General features: G+C 42.1%; 1 protein-coding gene across 1 annotated transcript; it reads left to right on the top strand.

The window, feature by feature from the left end:
* Positions 1–264: 264 nt before the first annotated feature.
* On the top strand, positions 265–19,679 carry klf13 (Kruppel like factor 13). Its single transcript, XM_061035397.1, has 2 exons — positions 265–1,286; positions 13,149–19,679. Exons 1-2 carry the CDS (start codon positions 809–811, stop codon positions 13,451–13,453), a joined length of 783 nt encoding a protein of 260 aa, XP_060891380.1. The 5' UTR covers positions 265–808; the 3' UTR covers positions 13,454–19,679.
* The last annotated feature ends 2,256 nt before the right edge of the window (positions 19,680–21,935 follow it).

Genomic DNA, 21,935 nt, shown 5'->3' with positions numbered 1-21,935 from the left:
TTAATGCTTCACTTGTCTTTATTCCTCTTCTGCAATGATTTATATCATTATAGAATGTGATTTGTGAATTGTGATTTATTTTCAAGCATTCTTTTTGCTTCTTTTACAAAATGTACTAGTCTATATTTTTGCTCATGCAGCAGGGCAGAATGCTGCAGAACACAATGTCCCACCCTCCCCACCCCCACAACCCCATCCAGCGGCTTATAAAGGCAATTTGTAGAAAATCGCATGTAGTCTACTCCTAAAGGTCTCCGCTGCACATAATGTGTCGCATGTGAGATACATCATCTGAATGCATGGAGGCAACCTGTGGTGAAACTTCCAAGTAACTCGGCTCGCTGGGTGCATTAGAGGACACGCAGCACCCAATGAATGAGCGGCTGCTCTGACGATGCTGCCGAGCGCTGCCGGTCGACACGCCCCCAGCATGGATACAACCAGCAGGAACAGGCGCTCAGGAGACACACTCACTATGCTGGAGAGTGTTTGGAGCCGAGATGGGAGTTAGCACATCCAAGTTTGTAGAGGTCCTGTTACCAGCGTTGTTGCACTAATCAAAGACATTAGGTTTCTTTTTTTTTCAATAGCCTCTTTCTGTGTGTCTGAGGGGGCTTGTCTGCGTTTTTATCCGAGGCGTTTCTCTCACAGGATGTTGATGATATTGGGAAGCCGGGTAAGATCATAAAGTCAGTTCTCTCTGATGAGAACCACCTCCTCCTCTCCTCGCACACAAAGGGAAACACGGAACAACTACTTTTTCCTCACACGCCATCATTTGATTTGATTTTTCTTTTTTTTTTTTTGAATGTCATTAAGGAGCAGAGGGGGCTGTTTCAAAGACAAAATGGATCACTTTGCAGCAGAGTGCCTTGTTTCAATGTCCAGTCGTGCAATTGTCCACGCGCCTAAAGGGAATAGGGAGATTAAACCAGAAACCCCGTCCTCCTCCAAGAACGGAGAGGAAATCAAAGAGCCTTTGGTGAAAGATAACTCGTCTCTTTTCGTGGTGGCGCGGATTCTGGCGGATTTTAACCAACAGACTCCCAACAATGTTGCCGAGCAGGCAAAAATAAAGGATGAGAGCATGCCGGACCTCATAGATGATGGAAACTCCGCCACACCTACCACAATCTCCGATCCTTCGCTCAAACAAAGAGGCAAAAGAACGCGAGGTCGAACTGAGCAGGAATCACCTCAGAAAAAGCACAAATGCCACTATTCAGGTTGTGAAAAAGTTTATGGAAAATCATCCCACCTCAAAGCCCACCTAAGGACACATACAGGTCAGTTTCATTGGATGCAAATCTTTATTTTTTTTTCAAACATGACATATGCTGCCTTCATAGGAAGGGATTAGATTTGAAAACGGAGAACATCGCGAAGAAGTGTGGTTTCTTTCACGCATACATTGAAATAAAGATCTGTACAGAGGAGGGGGGGGTGACTCCTGTGTTTCATCGAGTCATGTGTATAAGTATGCACGGATCCACTCTAAAAGGGAGTATTTGGCGCATACGGTGCAGTTTAGGTCATATTTGGTGCATAGTTTGTTTATCTGAATGATCCTCTAAGTTCTGTGAACTTTGAGAGATGTCCTTTTAATTTCGGTGGAGGGAGGGAGGGAGTCGAAAATAGTGCCACTCCCACTCAAGACCGCGAGCTTTGTCGCTGCTTTCCTCTTGCACCCCCCCCCCCTCGCCTGCATTGAACTGTGTGGGCCTAAAGATCGACACTGCAGTGCAAGTGTAGAGCAAATTCCCACAATTGTGAATAATAGAGATTTATATTCACGCGTAAAAATAAAATGCTAGTTTAGTGTGTTTTTAAAGGTGACACACAAAAATTTTTTTTTTAAATCGTCCAAAAACGTCTTAAGTAAGCATCGCATACTGGTCAAAGTATGCACTAACATCGACATGCAAAAAGTTTGGGTAGAAGCTCCGTGTACCGTCACACTGCAGAGCGAAGAGCTCTCAAACGCGCTCCAGATCCGCGGTGCGTTTCGATTGTCTCTCACGCCATACCTCCATGTTTGCTCTTTGCATTCCTCAGGATAGGCTACAAAAAGAAAAGAGGGGGGAAAAAGATGTAGATCGACTTAAATTGGGGGGTTGATAAGAGCTGTGCAGTCCCCTGTCTGCCCAAAGCCCTTTGTTGTGATGTGCCACACCCCCGCCAGACGGACTGCCAGCTGATCTGGCCAGCAACAGACTCAGCTAGCTGAGCCTCGACTGAGGAGCCTCTCCTTCCTCTCTGCTCTGTAGACTGCAGCTCACAGCACCCCTCCCACCTCTATCTTCCATTCTTCACACACACATAACAGCAACAAAAACACATATCTATCTGGATCACTCGAGAAACGTCTTGTGATATCTTGACTAACACATACAGAAATATAGAAAATGCAATTATTCATAAATGTATCGCAGAAAAGAGAACATGTGATTCCATGGGACACACATTTATTGCTCCAATCAATCCTTTTTTGTCTTTATTTCAATCTGAGACACCTTCATACATGAGTACATTCTCATAAGGCTTTACCTAAGGCGGGCTCTGCATATACCTATACACTCTGTCTGTCTTTGACATACTAGATTTATTATCCTATAGGAATTTCATATGTATGCCTTATGTGATTACAAATGAAAGCACAACTCTACAAATGTATGAACACATTGTAAGACACAGATGGCCTTTTATAATTAAATTTTCCTTGTAGAAATAGGAAAATGTCTGTATTGGTTTTCTTATTTTTAGTCTTCAGTCTAGAATTAAGTTTGCACTGCCACAGCTTTGTGCTTACTGCAGGGTTTGTCATAAACAGTCTGAGAGATATAGCCTGATATGACTCAAAATTGATGTCCTTTATACTCCTGTGTCATCAATCAAATAATCTCCTCAAGGTAACAAAAAAAATGCACTGTTTGTTTTGTGCAGAATTAATTTTGTCTGTCAGCCCTACCTTTGTCTCTTTGTCTGTTAAGCCTTTTTTTTTTTTGGGATATACACTCTGTTGTCTGACTTTGTGATTGGTCTGTGTCCTATAATTTCTGATAATAAGGACAGTCTCTGCTTATTTGATTGGTTTGTCATGGAATGTGAGTCATCTCAGTTCAGCTGCCTTGCCTCAGCCAAACTTTCAGCACAGCCCTCAGAGAGCACACTGTGTGCTTCCCTCAGCCCTGACCATGTGTTTTTAGTGTGCACTATTATTGCTCCGTATTAGCCCTGCCTTAGTCCCTTTGCCTATTAAGCATTTCCTCTCGCCTGCCTTTCTATTTGGATATGCTTTGGTGTCTGGCTCCATGATTGGTTTGTGTCCCATAAATTCTGATAATAATGGCTCCTTCTGCTTATTTGATTGGATAGTCCCAGAATGTGGGTCATCTGAGTTCAACCCGGCTGCCTCAGCCAACCTTGCAGTGCTTTCATAGAGCCAGACTCTTGCTGTGTGCTTCCCTTCAGCCCCTACTAGCAGAGTCAGGAGAGAATGGATTCCAGCCCAGTCAGTCCCAGCCAAACACCGCTATCTAATTGAAGGGGGAAACACTGTTATAGACACCAAACAAAGAGCCAGGGACACAGCGTCCTCACTTGACTTCTGTAACGCCCATGCGTCATCATCCCAGCTTTTGCAATCCTTGTGTGTGGGATCCTGCAGAGTAGAGGAGCTAAAGCTACGTTGTATTTCTCATGCCATGTATGCAATATAGAAAAATCAAACCCTTTAATAGTTTGAAATAATCTTCAACCAGTGCTTGTTTTCCTATGAGAGGCATCAACATTTTTTATTTTGTGCCATGCAAGAATCAAATTGTATATTTATTGTTGTAATTGACCATTATCTTTTGGAAAATGGGTGATGTTTTGTTGAATTCAGAATCAGAATGAGTGTAATGTGTACTGTCTTTTGCAAACTTGGATTACATTGTGCAGGTTAATACCAGTGAGTTTGTAATTAACCTTTGCCATAAGGATTGTTTGGTTTCATTTGTTTAGAGAACCTCTTTTACAAGACTTTTGCTGCTGCTGCTGCCTGATAATGGAGGTGGATACAAGCTAATTTGTAGTGCTAGTTTTAATTAGGAACAACATAATTTCTATGAACAGATATCTGCATTCTTCTGCAGAATGTTTTGGCAACTGACATGAACTGACATGAATTGACTGCAGTATTCAGAGTAATGCTTGTAGTCAGAGTAATTGATTGAAGGGCATCTACCGTAATGGAACTCCAAAACCCATTGGCTGTCATCCGACAATAACTCTAGCTATTTTAATCCCTACAAATAATCTCAACGATCAATGCACAGAAAAGGAAGTCTTAGATTGAAGCGCGTAATTGCTAAATGCAGGCTACATTGGTTGTCCTGAAAAGTTGGCTGTTTATCAGAGCATGGCGGATGTTGAAGTTAAGAACTAAGAAACTGGTAACTATGTTGATGTAAAGATGCTCCTGGCTATTGGTCTCTTGAGTGAAGGCAAAAGCTCCATTTTGCAAAGCAGATGAGTAAAGATAAGTTTGTTAAAAATGTAAAACGGTATTTTCATGTCTTGCTAAAGTTGTGGTGGCCAGCATACCTACCCTGGACTCAATATTGGCGCTAGAAATACTGCAGAATCATCCCTTCTTGGGCCACAATGGACTAAGCACACAACCAATCATCTTTAAGCATCCTGTCAATTGGGGAAAAGTCTGTAAATGCTCCAGATATCATTTTAATTCAACTCTGAAATGTAAGCCAACAACTTAAATACCTGAACATTCATCAATATGCAGACGATACTTTGTTTACATTGCTGTAGTATATATGATGTAAAGCTACGCATGCAGTAGACACAACCTCCTTAACTTAGACACTAAATGTGATGGAAACTCTAAAAAAGGTGCATGCGGTACAGGTTAGGTACTGAATCTATATTTAAAGTATTTTAGATGTCTTTTTGACTCGGTTGTTTTCTCAAACATGGTGTGTAACAAGGACACCAGGGTGTTGCAGACATGGAATACATGCTAAATTTAAATTACTTATACTGCATTGAGTTGGATGTTGAGGAATCTGCTATGGTTAAGGTGTTTAAGGTTGCCAGACAACTTATGCCTGATCTCCTTGTGTGGACGGTGGGGCTTTAATCAGACACATATACTTATCCTGTTGTGTGGAAAATGCAGTCATGTAACACAGATGTGCAGATAAACACAGTTCTACATAAAAAAAAAAAAGATGAAGGGAAGGTAAATTAAACTTCAGGAGTTTTACTCAGTATTCTTTTTTATTTTTCATTCATTCCTCTTTAACTCTTAGTCCTAAGAAGCACAGCAGACTTGAACAATGAAGACCACTTTTCTGAGAGGTTTCCAGAGTACGTGGTGTTCTCTGGGAAGCCTCATTACTCTGCTCTGGTCATGTCATGCACACTGCCATATCCAAAGCAGAGATTGCCCCCGACAAGCTCATTATAAGTCATGTCTTCTTCAGAAAGAACAGCATGGGCTTTCTGTGCCCCCCACAGCTGGGCCTCACAAAAGGCCATCTTGTCAGTGTGTGAGACCTATTTGAAAACCATTTAGAATCACGGGGAGGAACAGGGTCAATGTTTCTCAAAGACAAAGAGCCTAACAACATATTTTACAGTTGGTTTGAGGTTTTGTTCAGACCTCTTTTGTGTTCTGCTGGGGGTACCTCTAATACTGGGAGATGGTTGCAAATCCACGTCCTAAAAAATAACCGGCACCACCTGGCAGCACAGTTCATCCACCATAGAGACCCAGTTATTCATGCAAGCTTTCTATTTTCAGCCAAATAACTGCGGTTAATGAAACTTTTTTTTTTAAACGTAAAATTATCCCAAATTCCACATGGAAAAGCTAGCAGTAGTCACCTATTATATACTGCTTCTTTGCCAGTGGTTTTATATTTGGCAGCCCTGCTGCACAGAGTGCCCAGTGTTCCTGTGTGGCTGGTGGCAGTGATGAGGTAGCTGGGCGGAGATGGGGTTTCCCTGCACCCGCTTGAGCCTGACCTTGGCACAGCAAAGGATAAAGTTCTAATTGGGCACAAAAGGTCACTTCTGCCACGTGGCAGAATTTCCACCATCCCACCCAGTTAAACCATCTCTCCTGATAATGCAATAACAATGACAATTTCCATTTTGACCAAATTCTGGTGACATTGCAAATGTAATGTTTTGTTTTGTCTGTTGAAATGTTCCAATACTTTCGTCTGGACTGAAATATCTCAACAATTAGTGGATGGATTGCCACAAAAATGTATGAAAAGTCCACACAGGATGTTTGACTGACCTCTCTTCTAGACGAACATAAATTCAGTGTTGTCTTATATTCTGAAATAAGTCAACATCTGATAGTTGCATGATTCTCAGGGGTCAAGCCTAATGACTTGTGATAGTGATGATCCTTCTGCCTTGCAATATTGTGTCACTATGTGGTTAACATTTGTGGTTTTGAGTGAAATGTCTGCAACACTTATTCTCTTCGGCAACAGAGCAGTGACAATCCCGAAAGAACTCTAGTCATCCATCATGTTTCAAAAAACATATTTTATAATGCATAAAGCTTTCAACCAGACAACAGATATTGTTATCATGCAGCCACTTACAAGCTAATATTATGGTTAGCTATGAGGTATTTGAAAACTAACATTACAGTACCGTTCAGTACTGTTACGTGATAGATTGGAAATGCATAACCACTCTAACCGTTCTAATTAGCACAGTTAATAACACTCTAGACTGAGATGGCTACACGTTCAATATTAGCATTTTAAGTTGAGTAAGATAGCATGCTAAATTTGCAAGCTAAAGTAAGACCAAGCATGGCTGGGCAGAACTGCTTGCATAGCTGTAGATTTGATATTTTTTATTCATTTCTTAATAGACATTTTTCTGCTGTAAGAGCCATTTAAAAGCAGCGTTTCTAAATGAAACCTGGTTGGCCTGAGAAGGCCATTTATACAAGTATGTGTACAATCGCAACAAGGTATTGAATAAGTCTTCTTGATCCGCAGGATGTATGTAAAACCAAAGTGGAGCCACCATCTTGTCTTTTCTAATCCTCTGATGCAGCGTTACTGTAGACATCTCCAAAGCATGTGCTGGTACACATGCTGTGCATATGCCACATGTGGAAATGTAAAGAGGACAGTAGGATGGGTCCTCCCTAATGTTGAAATATAAACAAGATTTTGCTGTGATTAAGCAGCCAAGCATGTTTGTTGGATACTGAAAGGCCCCTATCAGGTAGTTCTCTGTGTCTTTCAATGGCCCAAAGGGCTCATGTATTCTTTAGTTAGCTCTAGAGTAGTTCTATAAAAGCTGCTCTGTCTATTCCCCACCTGCCCCTCCCACCCTGCTCCAGCTTGCGAAGCAAAATAGGTGCTCAAGCGTGTTGTGTTGCAAGGCAAAGCCACGGCTTGAGGCGTGGTATTGATTACCGGTGTCAGGAAGAGAGGGATACAGACCTGTGGAACACTGCATATTTTCACCTCCACTGTTCAAAAACCACCAGCCACATATTGCATGCAAGTAAGGGATCTGCAGCACAAAGCCAGAGAGAATACAGTGCAGCGGGGGTGGGGGTGGGGTTAGTTACCAGGATATTCACTGTCAATGCCCTCCATTGATGTAGGTCATTTATTCAGCTACATCTGCAGCTAATCTGATTAACGTTTGAAAGGCTGTGACCTCTGCAGCATAGAACAACACCCCTGTCACCCGGCACTTAACGGGTCCCAACTGAGAAGTAGACTCCGGGTTAGCTTGACTAAGAGAGAAATGGCTGAAAATTACTGTGGAGCTAATGTCAGAGGGAGTGTTTTGTCTCCAGCTTGGCTGTTTATGCTCCCTACGGTATGCAAGGTGTGTCCCCTCTCCTTGCATGATAAATCAGACTGTGGCAGACCATGACACACTGGGGTGTGGCTCTCAGAAACAAGATGAGGACTATTTTGCGTGGTCTTTGGGGGAGAGGGGCATAACCATTTTCTGTGAGACATGAAAATGTGTTTTTTTCCTCCTACATCACAGTGTCAGGTACACTGTTGGACAGCTGGCACTATCTACAGCTTGTTTCTTCTTTTATCTCGGTGTACTGCGGCCTCTCAGGATCTAGCAGGGCTAGGTCTTTTTTTGGCACTAGTTTGTGAGCAGGTCTGTCTCATATGAGCTGTAGTGTCAGACTCCATCAGTTAAATGAGCTGGCATTGTACTGCAAGTGAGAGTCCTGGATGATGAGGCATCCCTGCTCCCACCTGCTTTTTGCAGACCAACTGTAAACAGCCATTAACGGCTGCAGCTGTTTGCACGTCCTTAGGTAACCAGACATCTTAAAGATAAGGAGACTGCCTGCAACACATCAAGGCTGCAGGTTGTTTTCGCATGCACTCAAGGCTAAAACAGAGTGCCCACTCTAGCTAATTGAGCAAAATTTGATGAGCTGGTCAATGCAGGCAAGCTTTACCTGCATTGCCCTTAAAGAGTTAAGGGAATTGAGTAATGTATGATGTGTGCAGGAATCAGACGGTCACACTAGACCCCTCTGCACATCCCTGGTTGAATGTCAATATTGTAGTTCAGACCGAGGGGAGTGAGTTACGGTTAGTACACACAGCCCGTCAGATTGAAATGCATTACAGGAGTGCATCTCCTGTTGGGAGCTAGGCTGCTGCTGTTGTTCAAAACCGTACAGCTATAGGCCAACAAGGGGAGGTAGGCCATTCAACAACAACCAAGGCTCTTCTCAATAAAGACAAAAGATAATTATACCTCAGATGTGTCTTGTTTTCAGATATTTCTTGTGACAAGCTGAGGCTAGTCCTCCTCTCGAGCACCTGACCCACCCAAGTGTCGTTCATTGCTCAGGCAGGAGCGACTTATTCTAACACTGAATTGATCATATGGCAAACCTTTTTTTTTGTCTGACGCCACTTGGATTAGGAGCTCAAATGTGCCATACTGCTGGGTTCCCAAAACTTAAGTATCATAATTAAGGATAGCTGAATAATGTTATAATTGAATGTTTTAATGATTGTAAGCCACAAAAAAAGTCAGTGAAACATAATCTGTAGGGAAAATCTGGCCATATTTCAAGGTTCATGTTTGACACTGCCGTAGCTACAACAGCTAACATAAGCATTCAGCCACATGCTTGCTAAAATATCCCATTTATACATGAAGTTGCTGATTTCAGCATATATATTGCTTTGGTAGTGTTCCACAATACAACAGGAAAGGTGTTATTTCCTCACTTTTGTAACGCCAGCTAAATGGCTGTATGCTAACATTATTAGTTGTCGTAAGGTAGCAAGCAGGGTATCTTACTGAATATGCTCTTTTAATTGGAATTTACAGTGAAATTGTTGTGATTGCGTGATGGCCTAAATTTGATGGACATCCTGAAAGACATCAGTACAACATTTTAACAGCAATTGATCTTCCCACCCTTAATGTGGCATCAGAGGAAAATGGCTGCCATTCAGAATATGCTGAACAGAGCTCTGTAGAGAATGGGTTTTCTTAGTAATTAGTCTCCTCTCACACTTGGTTAATTTTTCTGTAGTCAAATGGCCGCGTAAACTGTTGCTATGATTCCAGATGTGTTGCCAATAAAGCCGCGCCTTGTTTTCCTTTTTTCAAACCGCAGACCTTTGTAAGCCTTTGTTCTTATCTTTGCACAAGCGAAGCCTCCATATACTGCTCTGAGAACAATGGAAAGTGGAGCAGCAGTAGCCTCGGTGTATATTCAGTGTATTTAACTCACATGTATTTACGTCATCTTGGAATGATGTGAGATTGCGTGTAGACAGAGAGGGAGGGTATGGTTGAGTTTACTCTGCTGTCATTTTAGTATTATCTCAAATCCAATGAATGGTTGTCTGCCGGCTCCTGGTTGGTTACAGGTCATAGTCTGTTGTAAACATGAAACTAAATTACAGGATAGTGCTGAGCTCTACCACTTGAGCGAGTGGTGATACGCTCATTTCATGTTGCCAAGATGACTGTGCTTCTTAGCTTGCTGAAGTGAAGTAAAGCTCCAACTTTAATGAGCTGTGATCTCCTGTGTGACCTCAGGTTTAACTTTCATTCTCGGTCCATGTGCTTGTAAATTTCCATGCGTGTTTAGAATGCATTTTGTTTTTTTGTTCTGAGCTCTGTAAAAGATGTTTCCTGTTCTGGTTCTCACTGCGCAAGCACAAGAACTTGACTTTTTCCTCCCCTCCTCACCCCGACGAGCTATTTACTCTAGCTCTCTCAGGGCACGCTCACGTGCAGACTTCAACGTTACACTGGGTGAATTTGGTCGTTGCCTGAGGACGCACCAGGAATTTTATCTGCTAGCTGGAGCAGGTGACCAAGCCAAGTTCCTGTGCTGCTGCTCACGTCAAAAAAGGAGATTTGATCTGCCTTCGTCGACAGCATCTCTTACACCCGTGAGAGTGCCTCAGATTCCATTTATCTGAACCATTCCTGCAGAATGTGAGGAACCAAACTTCTTTGGCATGAATGAGAGAAGGATAGGTTAGAGGAGCAGAGATGAGCTGTTTATTTACTGACCCAGTGGCCTCGGAGAGAACAGTTATATAACAGGAGTACCTGTGACATAATCACATTTCCTTGGAGGGGGGACACTAGCGCTTAGTAGAGGTACAGTTTGTGAGCATGATGTAACTCACTTAACGGGTAACTGGGTCACTGTGTTCGTTTGGGGAAAAGCTTCCCTCATTACACCCCCGGCCCTTTTGCAACTGACACATTCTGAGAAAGAAAAACCACACCCTTGATGTGGACGCTGCCAGAGACCGGAGAACCAATCGGCAAGGCCTGGCGTCATCAGCGGCACTGACCCCCTGCTGTGACAGAACTGGAGCTGGATGGGAATGAGAGTAGGGTAAAGAGAGTAGCTTGAAGCAACCCTCTTTATACACTGTGATGCTGAGTAATAGCTGCAGTCTCCTGAAATATCTCGCAGAGTGACATCGTCCAACCATGCAGGGTGATAGCCCTTATCTTTCTTTCCACTCCGGATCAAAGCGTTTATTCCCTAAACCTCTTTTTTACTTCAACCATGGAAACAACTAAATGATAAATAGAGCTTTTCTTTATGAGTCTTTTAAAGCTGACATTATAGCAATTTCAACTCCTATTCATATTTTTGACCTTAATACCAAAAGCTGTTTGGCAGGAGGTGAAAACAGGCAGCATATCTGTTAATTTTGCATTTCTAAGAAGTTGCAGAGCTCTAAATAATTTGCTGGGTCTCGGTGAGTTGCTGTTGGATACCTGATGCTTCCACTATGACTGCATTACTGTATCAGGGCAGTAAGACTGGATATCTCAGCCTGGCTCTCTGATGTCTGGTTAAATATTAATGGTGTTGGATCCGTTACACTGGTTATTGAGCCTTAAGCAGCCTGCAGAGCTAAGCTCTACTTTTTAGCCAGTAACTCATTTTCGGTGCCAGGATGCAGCGCAGGCTGCTTCACTAGCTACTATGACATGACATTTGATTATCAGGGCTCTCTTTAATAATAATCAGTAGGTTTAGTGCCATGAAAGTTAAACTGTGCCCTTTTATCCTGCCTGTAACTCAGGTCAAACAAAACCAGTCTGCTCATTGACTTGAACACCATACAGAGCAAGTGATGTGTTTTCTGTGTGTAAGAAGAACAGTGTGGATATTTTTTTGGAAAGAAGGTCTCTAGGCTTGAATGCAAATGTCTTCATGTCAGTTCCAGAGTTTACTTACACTGAGCCCTGTAGGGGCCCGCAGGAACTGTTGTGGGCAGGGCTGGGGCTGAGGTGAGGCGTCAGAGGCAGGAACACAGACTGGGCTGTCTAGACTTGCTCTGTCTGTCTGCATGTTTTGTAACCATTCACTATATGGGGGAGGGGGGGGGGGGGGGGGGGGGCAGACTGGTAGGGCACTGGGTTCTTGTTTTTTGAGACTCACTGGCATCAGGTAGCATGTGAGTGTTTGACGCGGAACGCCACTGTTTCCATTGTGGCCCTGAGGGAAGGCACAGAACAAAGAAAGCATTTCCTGGTCTTATGTTTTCACTTGTCATGCCACACATAAACACTCATGCATCTTTATCATTTATTCCTTTTCATACCCCAAATCCTCTGCATATTACTCGAGTTGATTGTTTTTTCATATTCCCAGGTAAGAAGAAAAGCTTTAAAAGAGTCCATCCTGCCCTTCTCTATGGCACTGCAATGTCACGCTGGTAAAATTAGACGCTGGATGTGGCTATTGTCAGGCAGAAACTCACTGAAATGGAAGTAAAATTGAATACAGTGTTAGACATCGTGGCCGGCGGATGCAGAAAGCAGCGTTCAAGCTCCATGCACACTGTTTCCACATCAGAATAGAAGGAAACCACAAGATATATAGAACCATCTGGCTTTGAGTAGATTTGTGTCAAAGCCCACTTTTATTGCCTGATGGAAGGGGGAAGGGTGTAATTTCCCCATGTGCCGAGTCACAGATAGTTGCATGTTGGAAAATGGGCTGGGTAACCATTGTGAGTGTGATTAGCATCTGGAGCAAAGATAATTAAGCTGTGCCTCAGCTCACATTTTTAGATGATTTACCATAAGTCCCATGGCTCACATACTCTACCTTTTTCCCGATTTTATTTTGCAATATTTCAAAGATGTCGCCGGTTGTTATAATATCCTTCCTTTTACTGAGCAATAAGACTCAACTACTCTTTTACTTCTTCTCGACATTTACATTGTTTTAAAAATTATTTTATCCATAAAATATAATTTAAAAAAAATTGATTCCCACTTAAGGCTTCACCATAGGCCTGGAGCACTTCTGTTGTTATGACTAGATATGCAGCATTTTCCTGTTGAATTTGTTCTCTGGATTTGTGTGTCTTACTTTCGTCATGTGAAATGTGTTGCATTCATTGTTGCTGTATTTGTTTTTGACTTTTGAATGTGATTTGGATATTGCATTGTTTCTGAATTGCAGCCCCAAGAAGCCTAATGCACATCAGCAGTGTGTTTAAACTGCATGACCTGCAGTAAGCAAATTATAAAAGTTGTCTAAAATAAAGGGATAATGTTTGTACATGTGTGATTTATCATCTCACCATCCCTTTGTGTTGTTACAGGAGAACGGCCTTTCCCGTGTACCTGGCCTGACTGCAGTAAGAAGTTTGCCCGCTCCGACGAGCTGGCCCGCCACTACCGCACCCACACGGGAGAGAAGAAGTTTGGATGCCCGCTCTGTGACAAGCGCTTCATGCGGAGCGACCACCTGATGAAGCATGCTCGGCGCCACTCAGATTTCCAGCCAGGCATGCTGAAGAGGCCCCACGGCAGCAGTGGTGGCAGCATCACACGTCCCAGCTCCCTCAGCGACTACAGCCGCTCGGACGCCTCCAGCCCCACCCTCAGCCCCGCCAACTCGCCTTAAACTGAAACCCAGTCGCACTTTCTGCCTCTGACCTGGGAGGCCTGTGTTTTTGTCATAACACTTGTGTTGCACAGTTGTCAGCAGCCCCCCCCCTCCCTTTGCTCTGCCTGCGCTTGCTGTGGTGTACCATACTGTACATAACTGCTTATTGTAGTGCAATTACTTGTGCGATCCTAAAAGAAGGTAATGCCTTTCCCAGATGGCAATATTTACATTCTGTACCATATGTCTGTATTTTTTTAGCTTCTGATCATGGCTAGTTGTCCAATGTATGTTTGCAGTCCGCTAAACAAGGTTTAGAAGAAAAAAAACAGACATCCTGACAAGTCTTTAAAAATGGCTTTTTTTTTTTCTTTTTTTTTTCTTCTTGTTTGAACGGGTGAGGAGAAGGGGTACACACACACACCTCAGGATTGAAGACAGTTGCTATTTCTGTAATACCACAGTACTTTAACAGTACTCACATTGACTGCACAATATACTCATCACTTTACTCGGAAATTCAACAGGGGTTGAATTTTACACCCTTCTCAGGGATGGCCTTGTTAGCTTGAAGAAGAATGAACACGGAGAAGAGAAACATAAAGTACATATATAGCAGCCTTACACTCAACACAATTTGCACTCTTTGTTTTTTTTGTTGGTTTTCACGTTTAAGGAAAGTCGCCCATACACTCATACAGTCAATCATACCCAGAATGCATGTTTTATGTTCTACTTTGTGTTGTTTGGGTTCATGTGTAAAATAATTGCTGTTTAAGAAGCAGATCCCCAAAACGTGCACCTTTAGTAGGCAAAATACATCTGTTTCCTCACTGCAACCTGAATATTGAGTTGCAGTAACACTGGGTTAAATATGTGTTTCATTAAACAGTGGTGCACAGTGTATTCTGTGCAAAATCTACTTTGTGGGAGGATTGGGATTATACTGGGATAACAGTTTTTAAATTACACTCAGTAGAAGAATCTTTAGACCCTTTAAAGAGACAGTTTCAAAGCAGCTTTTCATGCTTTTTTTTAAAAAAAAGCACTGAATCATCAGCCAGTATTTCACTCAAAATACACAAAGGGACTGTAGCTGAGACAACATTTATCCATCTCTGAAGCACATAGGAAAAAGTACCAAAGACAGATGTGAATGAAAGCTTTCTATTCAGTCTCATAAGCCGCCCTTTACCGAGGCCTGAGGCTGGTGGGTGGCAGTATCACAGGTAGAGCCAGACAGCCGGCTGACTTCCCTCCCTACTGTCTTTCGTGGTCTTCCTTGAGGAAACAGCTGCATCCCACAAGAAGCCATTCACAATCTAGCAAGAGGAGTGCTAACATGCCATTCCCGGGGGGGGGGGGGGGTCCTCCCTCCCCCAACAGCTTCTACCTGTCCTGTCAAAGATCAGCAGAGCTCAGAGCCAGCCAAATTGCATAAGGTTGCCTAACTTATGGGGTCAAATTTAGGCCAGAATGTTGGGCAGAGCTGTGCTGTAGAACAGTGTGAACAAAGAGTCTATCTGTGACAGACAGGCAAGAGAGGGCAGGTCCTGATAAAAGAGGAGAGGTTTATCACGAGCCAAGCAGCACAGAGGAGGAGACACCCGGGTGCAGACACCCTCATCTCCTCCTTTTTTCTCGCTCCAACAGAAGTGAACTGTGAGCAGAAAAATGGCTGTAATTAGCGGGTTGCTACCTGTAGGGACAAAACAAGTGTGTAATCAACAATACTACCTAGATAAGGCCAGCAGTGTGGGTGGGATTTACCCAACTCCATCCTAAGCACAGGGAAAAATCAGTCTCGACTGCTGCTTGAGAGTCACATTTCACAATGCCAAGGAAAATGTAGCTTCAAAATCAAATGGATATGCTTTCAAACAGCTGCTTTCAAACTTCTCTCTCGCAACAAGGGGGGGCTTTTTAAACTGTTGTAAAAACATGTGAACCAAAACCAACATATCAGCAAAGTGCAGTTCTCACCAGCTTCATGTCATCCTGCCTGTGAAGCTCAGATGTCCCCGTGAGAAAGCTCACTTGTGTTTTCTAGACACACATGCCTCAATAAGTCAGGCAAAAGGCACAGTAAACCTTTCATGGAAACAGGCACCGCTATCAAAACTGCTGCAGCCCCAACGGTCTGGGTTATGCCTACATTTAAACGTACATTTTTCTCAGAACGCTTCAGCACTGTGGCCGGAAATAGCTTCATGGACCCCTCCAAACTGTTGTCATCATGCTAGCTTCATAATACCAACCACCTCGACCCACTCTTGCCCCTGCAGTCCCGTTGCTTCACACTACATGCATGATAACAACTTCTCCTTGGAAGCGTTGAGGCTGTTTGAGACGGTCTGGCAGGTGTAAAGTCATGAATGGCCGGCCTTGTCCCTCCTTCTCCGCAGCGGCCATCTCTCTTGAAAGCTGTGAAGAATCAGCTCTGTCACAAACATCCTCCAAAAAGAACACATCCCTTATGTAGATCCCATGCAGTAGTCTCCTCAAAGCGCCACAAGACGTTCAAATAGTTTCCAGGCTGCGGGATGACACTTTAAATGCCGTCGATCTGCAGCGCTTAGTGAAGGCAGCAGTGAGAGGGTTTTTACATTTACCATGTTCGAATGAAAAAAATAACTTCCTCAGATTGTTGTTGAGCAGCTCTTTGTGGTGTTGTCCATCACTTTTTTTTTTTCAGTCAATTTTGGACTATGTTTGAAACTTTCTTATAAGCTCATTAAGCGGGTTTCATTAATAACTTCTTAATCCATAATCTGCACATTTACCTCAGGGTCAATATCCGCAAAGCAGATACGGGACAGTTTGTGGACATTGATGTAACAGCAGTTCCTGCACAGACATGTCTGCCAGCCCCCTCTTCCCCCCCCCCCCCCCTCCCCCCACCCCCCATGGTGTTCCTGGGTGCTTAGTGTTCACTGCTGGTCAGTGTCCCACCACACTGGAAACACAGGAACGCCTCCCCTGAAAGGGTCTTGCTCTGGTCTATAATGTCTACTGCTATAAGCACTGGGCTAGTGTGGAGCTTTTGTCAGTGTAAAGCCTCTTTAAACACTTAAACCGTGAGTAGGCGAATGGAAGCTCCTATACCACCTGAAAACAAACACACTGTGACCGTGTGTAAACAGCAGGCCAAAATATCAATCCCCCTGACTGCAGCAGTGACATAAAGGACTCCACAGGCAGAGTGTCCCATAACTTTTACTCTCACTGTACCAAATCTACTTGAAGAATTCAACACAAAAGGCCATTGAACACAGTTTTGTACATGTCCATTTTTACTGTACTTGCTTTTATTATCAATTGATTATGAGCCTTTATGGAGAAAGGTTTTTTTTCATTGATTTTCCATTGTCTTCAGGTCATTTCAGGAACTCTTTGGAAGTTATCACAGCATTATGGTTGACTGTTTTTGTCGGGCTGTGTAAAGGCGCCGTATTTTAAAAGAAAAAGAAAAAAGTCCCGTTGATGGGCTTGACCCCTTTAATCAGAAACACTTAAAACTGTTGATGTCAGGATGCAGGCTATTCCAGTTAGCCTGTTATCCAAAAACAATACAAAAAATCCTCCAAGTCAGAAAGAGAAAGGATTGTTTTGGGGGGGGGGGGGATGATAAGATTAAAAAGAAAACCTCTGACCTCTTTGTACAACTTTTTCAGATGGTTTGACTTGTTTTTCTTTATTATTTAGATTCTTTTGAAAGTTTTCCATAAAAATAGAGACCACAGCATTGTGAATTAGCAATGTAGTCATGATTTTAAATGTTGCTTTTTTTTTTTTTTTGTCTAATATGAAATGTTTGTATAATTTTTCAAAAATCATACCTCTGGAAATATTTTTCTTTTGTTGTACCTTCATATCTTTTCACAACATCCATCATGTAGCTTATGTTTGCTTGATGAGTAGCACAAATTGGTGGTTTTTATTTGTCCCTACTTGAAGAAATACTTTTTTTCTGTAAAAAAAAAAGAAAATACAAACAAAGAAAAAAAAAAACACTGGGCTACATTTTATATAATCATCCCGTGTTGTCAGGGTCTCTTCCACATCCTTGTAAATTCAAACAGTAATCTTTCCAGGAAATATTACAACCCTATTTTGTATTATTTTATGTTACAAGAATATTTAAACCATCCTTACTGAGCTCCACACACGTTGTCTTAGTTTAAACCTTTTCTATGTGTGGAACGATGTCTGCTGTAAATTACTACAAAACTCCACGTCAGCATTTTTTAAATCCAATTTAATGACCATGATCTCAGAGAGATGACAGATTTCAACATCTCTTCGAGAAAAAAAGACTTTAAACAATGACAAAATGGAAATGCAAGGTTTGTACAAAATGCTAACAGTTACTGTCTTTTTTCTGCTAATTGTAAAAATACTTTTAAGTGAACTGATTGTTGCCTAGTGTGTAAAGAACTAACAGTAGTCCTATTTAAAAAAAGAAAAAAAAGTTCATATTAATAACATATATAATATATCACTGATCCGACCGTCTCAACTGAAATCCAATGACTGATCTCATTGTACAAGCATGACAGATGGAACTATGTGCCAAAACTATAATGGAAACTTGGTTAAAAAAACACCTGCTATCAGACATTTAAACAACTTGTACAGTTTTATAAAGTGTGACATCTTTTTTATGTAATGTACAGTAATATTTCTCTTTTGCTTTTATGTAAACTTTTGGATTGTGTAGTTCTGTTTTCATTTGGTTCTTGTTATTTAATTTCTTTTCTTCCTTTCTTTTCGCTGTACAATACTCAAGTAATGTATGATGGCTTAGTACAGGTATTTTTTGACATCTTAATGATAAAAAAAAAAAAAAAGCCCGACCATTCCAAAGGATTGAAAACTGAATTTGCTATAATTGTGCTGCTTACATCAACCTGATGCATTTTTGTAGGTTATGAATAGAAGTCTGTCTTGACCGTGCTTCTTTTTTTTTTTTTATATACGTTGTGTGAGTTGTGCACAAGGTACGTTTCTCATTGTCAACATTTCCTAGGTTTGATCTATCCTGTCTTTTCAGGCTCTTTGTGGAGGCTAAGCCAATTCAAATGAACAACTTACAAACATGCAATATTTAATCATATAATATAAACAATTAAAAAGTCAAGGGTATTCAGAGCATGTTTTGAAGGCCCGCGGCTTTTGAAGGCTTGTATAGTGTTTCGAGAAGAAGCCATGATAGGAGAGGTTGATTGAGAAGGGGCTTTGAGTTTTTCGCAGCTCATCCGACGCTCCACAGTGACAAGATGTTACCAAAGGCTTTGAAGGGAAAGATGAATGTTGCAGTAAATCTTGAACTTGGTCAAGTGGGGGGTTCAAATTTTTACGCGCTGTAAGTGCTGATCGATGGATGTTGTGCTTGAAATGGACCTTTTTCTACATCTCAATAAGCGACTTTTGTTATTTTGTATAAGATAACTTGAATGAACAAAACCGTCATTAATCAAACGAGCAGACGAGTATCTTAAAGAGTAAAAAAAGACAAGAAACATAAGAGACTGAGTAAACAAGCAGCACAGCAGACTATATCTGTCTGTACCCTTAACTGACCAGGTGGTCGTGCTCGACTGAACTGTCACTGTGCCGCTCTTTACTGTAATGACAAAAGGTTTCTTGCTCAGGATTTTTTTTGCCCTTCAAGGATTTGTTTGTTTCGGTTAAATGAATGACCTCCCTTTGATGACAGAGAGCCTCTCACCAGCTTCTTGTTTTGGTTTCCTGTACCTGTTTTGTCCTCTATGTACCTCCTCAGTGTGATGTTGCTCTCTTGATACCTCTGTGCGTTTCTCCTCTGCCCATCACCATCAGTTGCCTGTTGTAGTGACTCCATGGTGCTGCCCCCCCTCACAGCACCAATATAATCTAATCTGTAAATAACTCTTGACTCAGCTCTGGCCAGTACATCCAATGACCTCACTCTAACCTTCAGGTGTCATTTTCTTTTCTCCGTCAGCAAACCAAAATCACTACATTCAAGTATTACAGTTGTACAGTTCCTCGGACTCTACATGCATTCAACGTGCTGGTCTTAGCCGCTCTGCTGTACCTTTTTATGGCATTATTTTTTACATGTTAGACGATATATTGTGACTATGTCCTATGCAAATATGAAAAATAACAGATTGTTGAATAATGTATGTTGTCATAACTTGTATGCATGAAATAGTGAAGTTTACATTTGGAAATAAATTCATAAAATAAGCAGCTACAACTTGCAATGTGCTCATTTCCTTTGCTGTCAAATAACATTTAAGATGCTAAGACAACTACAAGGTTGTAGAGGCTTAATCAAAGGTTAAGAAAGTCATCACAAAAGCAGCTTCTAGGAATTAAATAAATGCTATTTGAAATATTAATCATTGAACTAGCGGTGCTTGTTGGTGGATTTTGTTCTGTCTATAGCACTCAGCTAGCTGCTAACCTTTCCAGTCTTTATGCTAAGTCATTACCAGCGGCTGGATGGGTAGCTTAAAAATAACTTTAAGGCTACTTTTCTCAAGGTTATTTTTCTACCATCAATCTTCTAATCTAACTAACTGCAAGCAACTGAACCCCATAGTGTTAAACTCTACTTTAATTTTACTGAACTGACATGATAAAGTAAGCTACGCTAATAGTCACCACAAGCTAATTCCCAGCAAGTGAAGCTAGGTGGGCTGCACAACTGAGCATGCTAAACTGAACAAGTTTTATGACTTGTTAACTAGTCATCAGTTTTAAAAGGAAGAATATGTTTCCCTTATTCAAAGTGCTGTTTTAATGTCAGGAAGTTCCCTATTTGTAATGGTAGGTTATTTTTTTAATGATATGGGCTAAATATGTTCGTGGGAAACTGGTGGAGTGATATTTCTCATTTGCACACCCGTTTCGTAGAAGCCTACAGTGTTTTTCAGTAAAATTCTTGCAAGAGGAAGTACACCTTGTTCCCTCACTTCACCCATGCAAATATTTACCGTAACTGCTGGGGTATCAACAATGGGTGGGGCTCCAAATGCTGGAGACTCCTTCCTTTCTGATTGTATTTCAGGCCAAATAAAACTGACAAGTTTTGTGTGAAGTTTCCTGTCTAAATGCAACTTCAGAAGAATGGATGATTCACTGAACTTCAGCTGCCCGCCTGTGCAAAGAGTACTTTTGACTTAAAAAAAAAAGAAAAAAGAAGCTGTTTCTGCTCTGCAAAAAACAGTGCCAACATTGTGCAAGCTTATTTTCAGCTAAGTGCGTTCACCAACGCCAACAGAGATCACAGGCGTGTCCTTTCTGCTTAGCAAATGTACATGATGTGGAGAGAAACAGGAAGGAAGAGTGAAATGAAGGCATTAACATTTTTTTTTTTTTGATGATGAGCCTGGTGTTCTCCCTGCTCAATCTGCACACCTCCTGTCTCCAGGCAGGTTGGAGATACCAGAACACCGCGCTGCACAGACAAGCTGCCATCCCTGGCACCGTCACACATTTTGGTGTGCCATCACAGCCGGTGTGTTCCCAGAGCTTGTTTTTTTAGTATTTGTGTGCATCATAAGAGAATTCTCCATAGTAAGCTTTGACGTGCTTAAATTTAGCTTTAATCTTTTTTTTCCCTTGTCTTTACACTTTGAATGTGAACAGTGAGCATTTGTCACGGAAAAATTAGCACCGAGATATAAAAATCCTCTGGTCTAGCCACAGTAGAGTCTCACTTTTGTCCCTCTGTAGACCACTAACTGAGCTAATTCACACATATCTCGCTCTTTTACAAGAAAGATCTCAGGTTTTGCTGGTTGTGTGGGTGAGTCGCATACTCTCTCTGGGCTGCTCGTCTTTCAGTCACGTGTTCCTTCTCGAGATGACACATTTTTCCCTCTGTAGTAAGTTTCTTTGCTGCAGATGCGTGGCAAAGTATACAGACGGTTCTGCGTGCAGTGAGAGCACATCTCTGCTAGTATCACCCCGCAGACAGGATGTGGGGGCGGAGGAGGTGTTTTCAGTTTGACTGTTTTATCTCTTTTAGTCACTCCTTTTTCTTTGGATTATCAGCTACAGAACATAAAGTCTCCAGATGAAGTTCCAAACTCAGAATAAACTCATCCAAGTTATTTTGAATGCATTTACTGAGGGAAGGTAGAGTAGAGCATGTGAGTGAACCCAACCTTAGACACACTCAAAGTCTAGAGCGTGGGAGGCCTAGTGGGCTGGAAAGGGTCTCTACTCCACTGATGTGTGTGGGCATCTCTGACTTTAAGACTCAGTGGAATTAATCCTTTGAAACCGAAGGGAGGGAGACGTGGTCAGCAGCAGCAACAGTGGTCCTAATCACCACAGAGGGCCGAGTGTGTGTATGTGAGTGTGTGTCTGTCTGTCCCTCTTCCTCCATGCCAGGCCCCAGAAGGCAGGCTGAAGGGCCATGTGATGCCACCCACTCTCGAGTGCAGTGCATGGCAGGGCTTGCGCTAGATCCTGCAGAGCGGGTGGGATGAGCTCAGATATT

Source organism: Labrus mixtus, chromosome 4, assembly GCF_963584025.1.
Source record: "Labrus mixtus chromosome 4, fLabMix1.1, whole genome shotgun sequence".
NCBI classification, from domain to species: domain Eukaryota; kingdom Metazoa; phylum Chordata; class Actinopteri; order Labriformes; family Labridae; genus Labrus; species Labrus mixtus.
The sequence above is the reverse complement of the archived record's forward strand: the minus strand, read 5'-3'. Positions and strand labels throughout refer to the sequence as shown.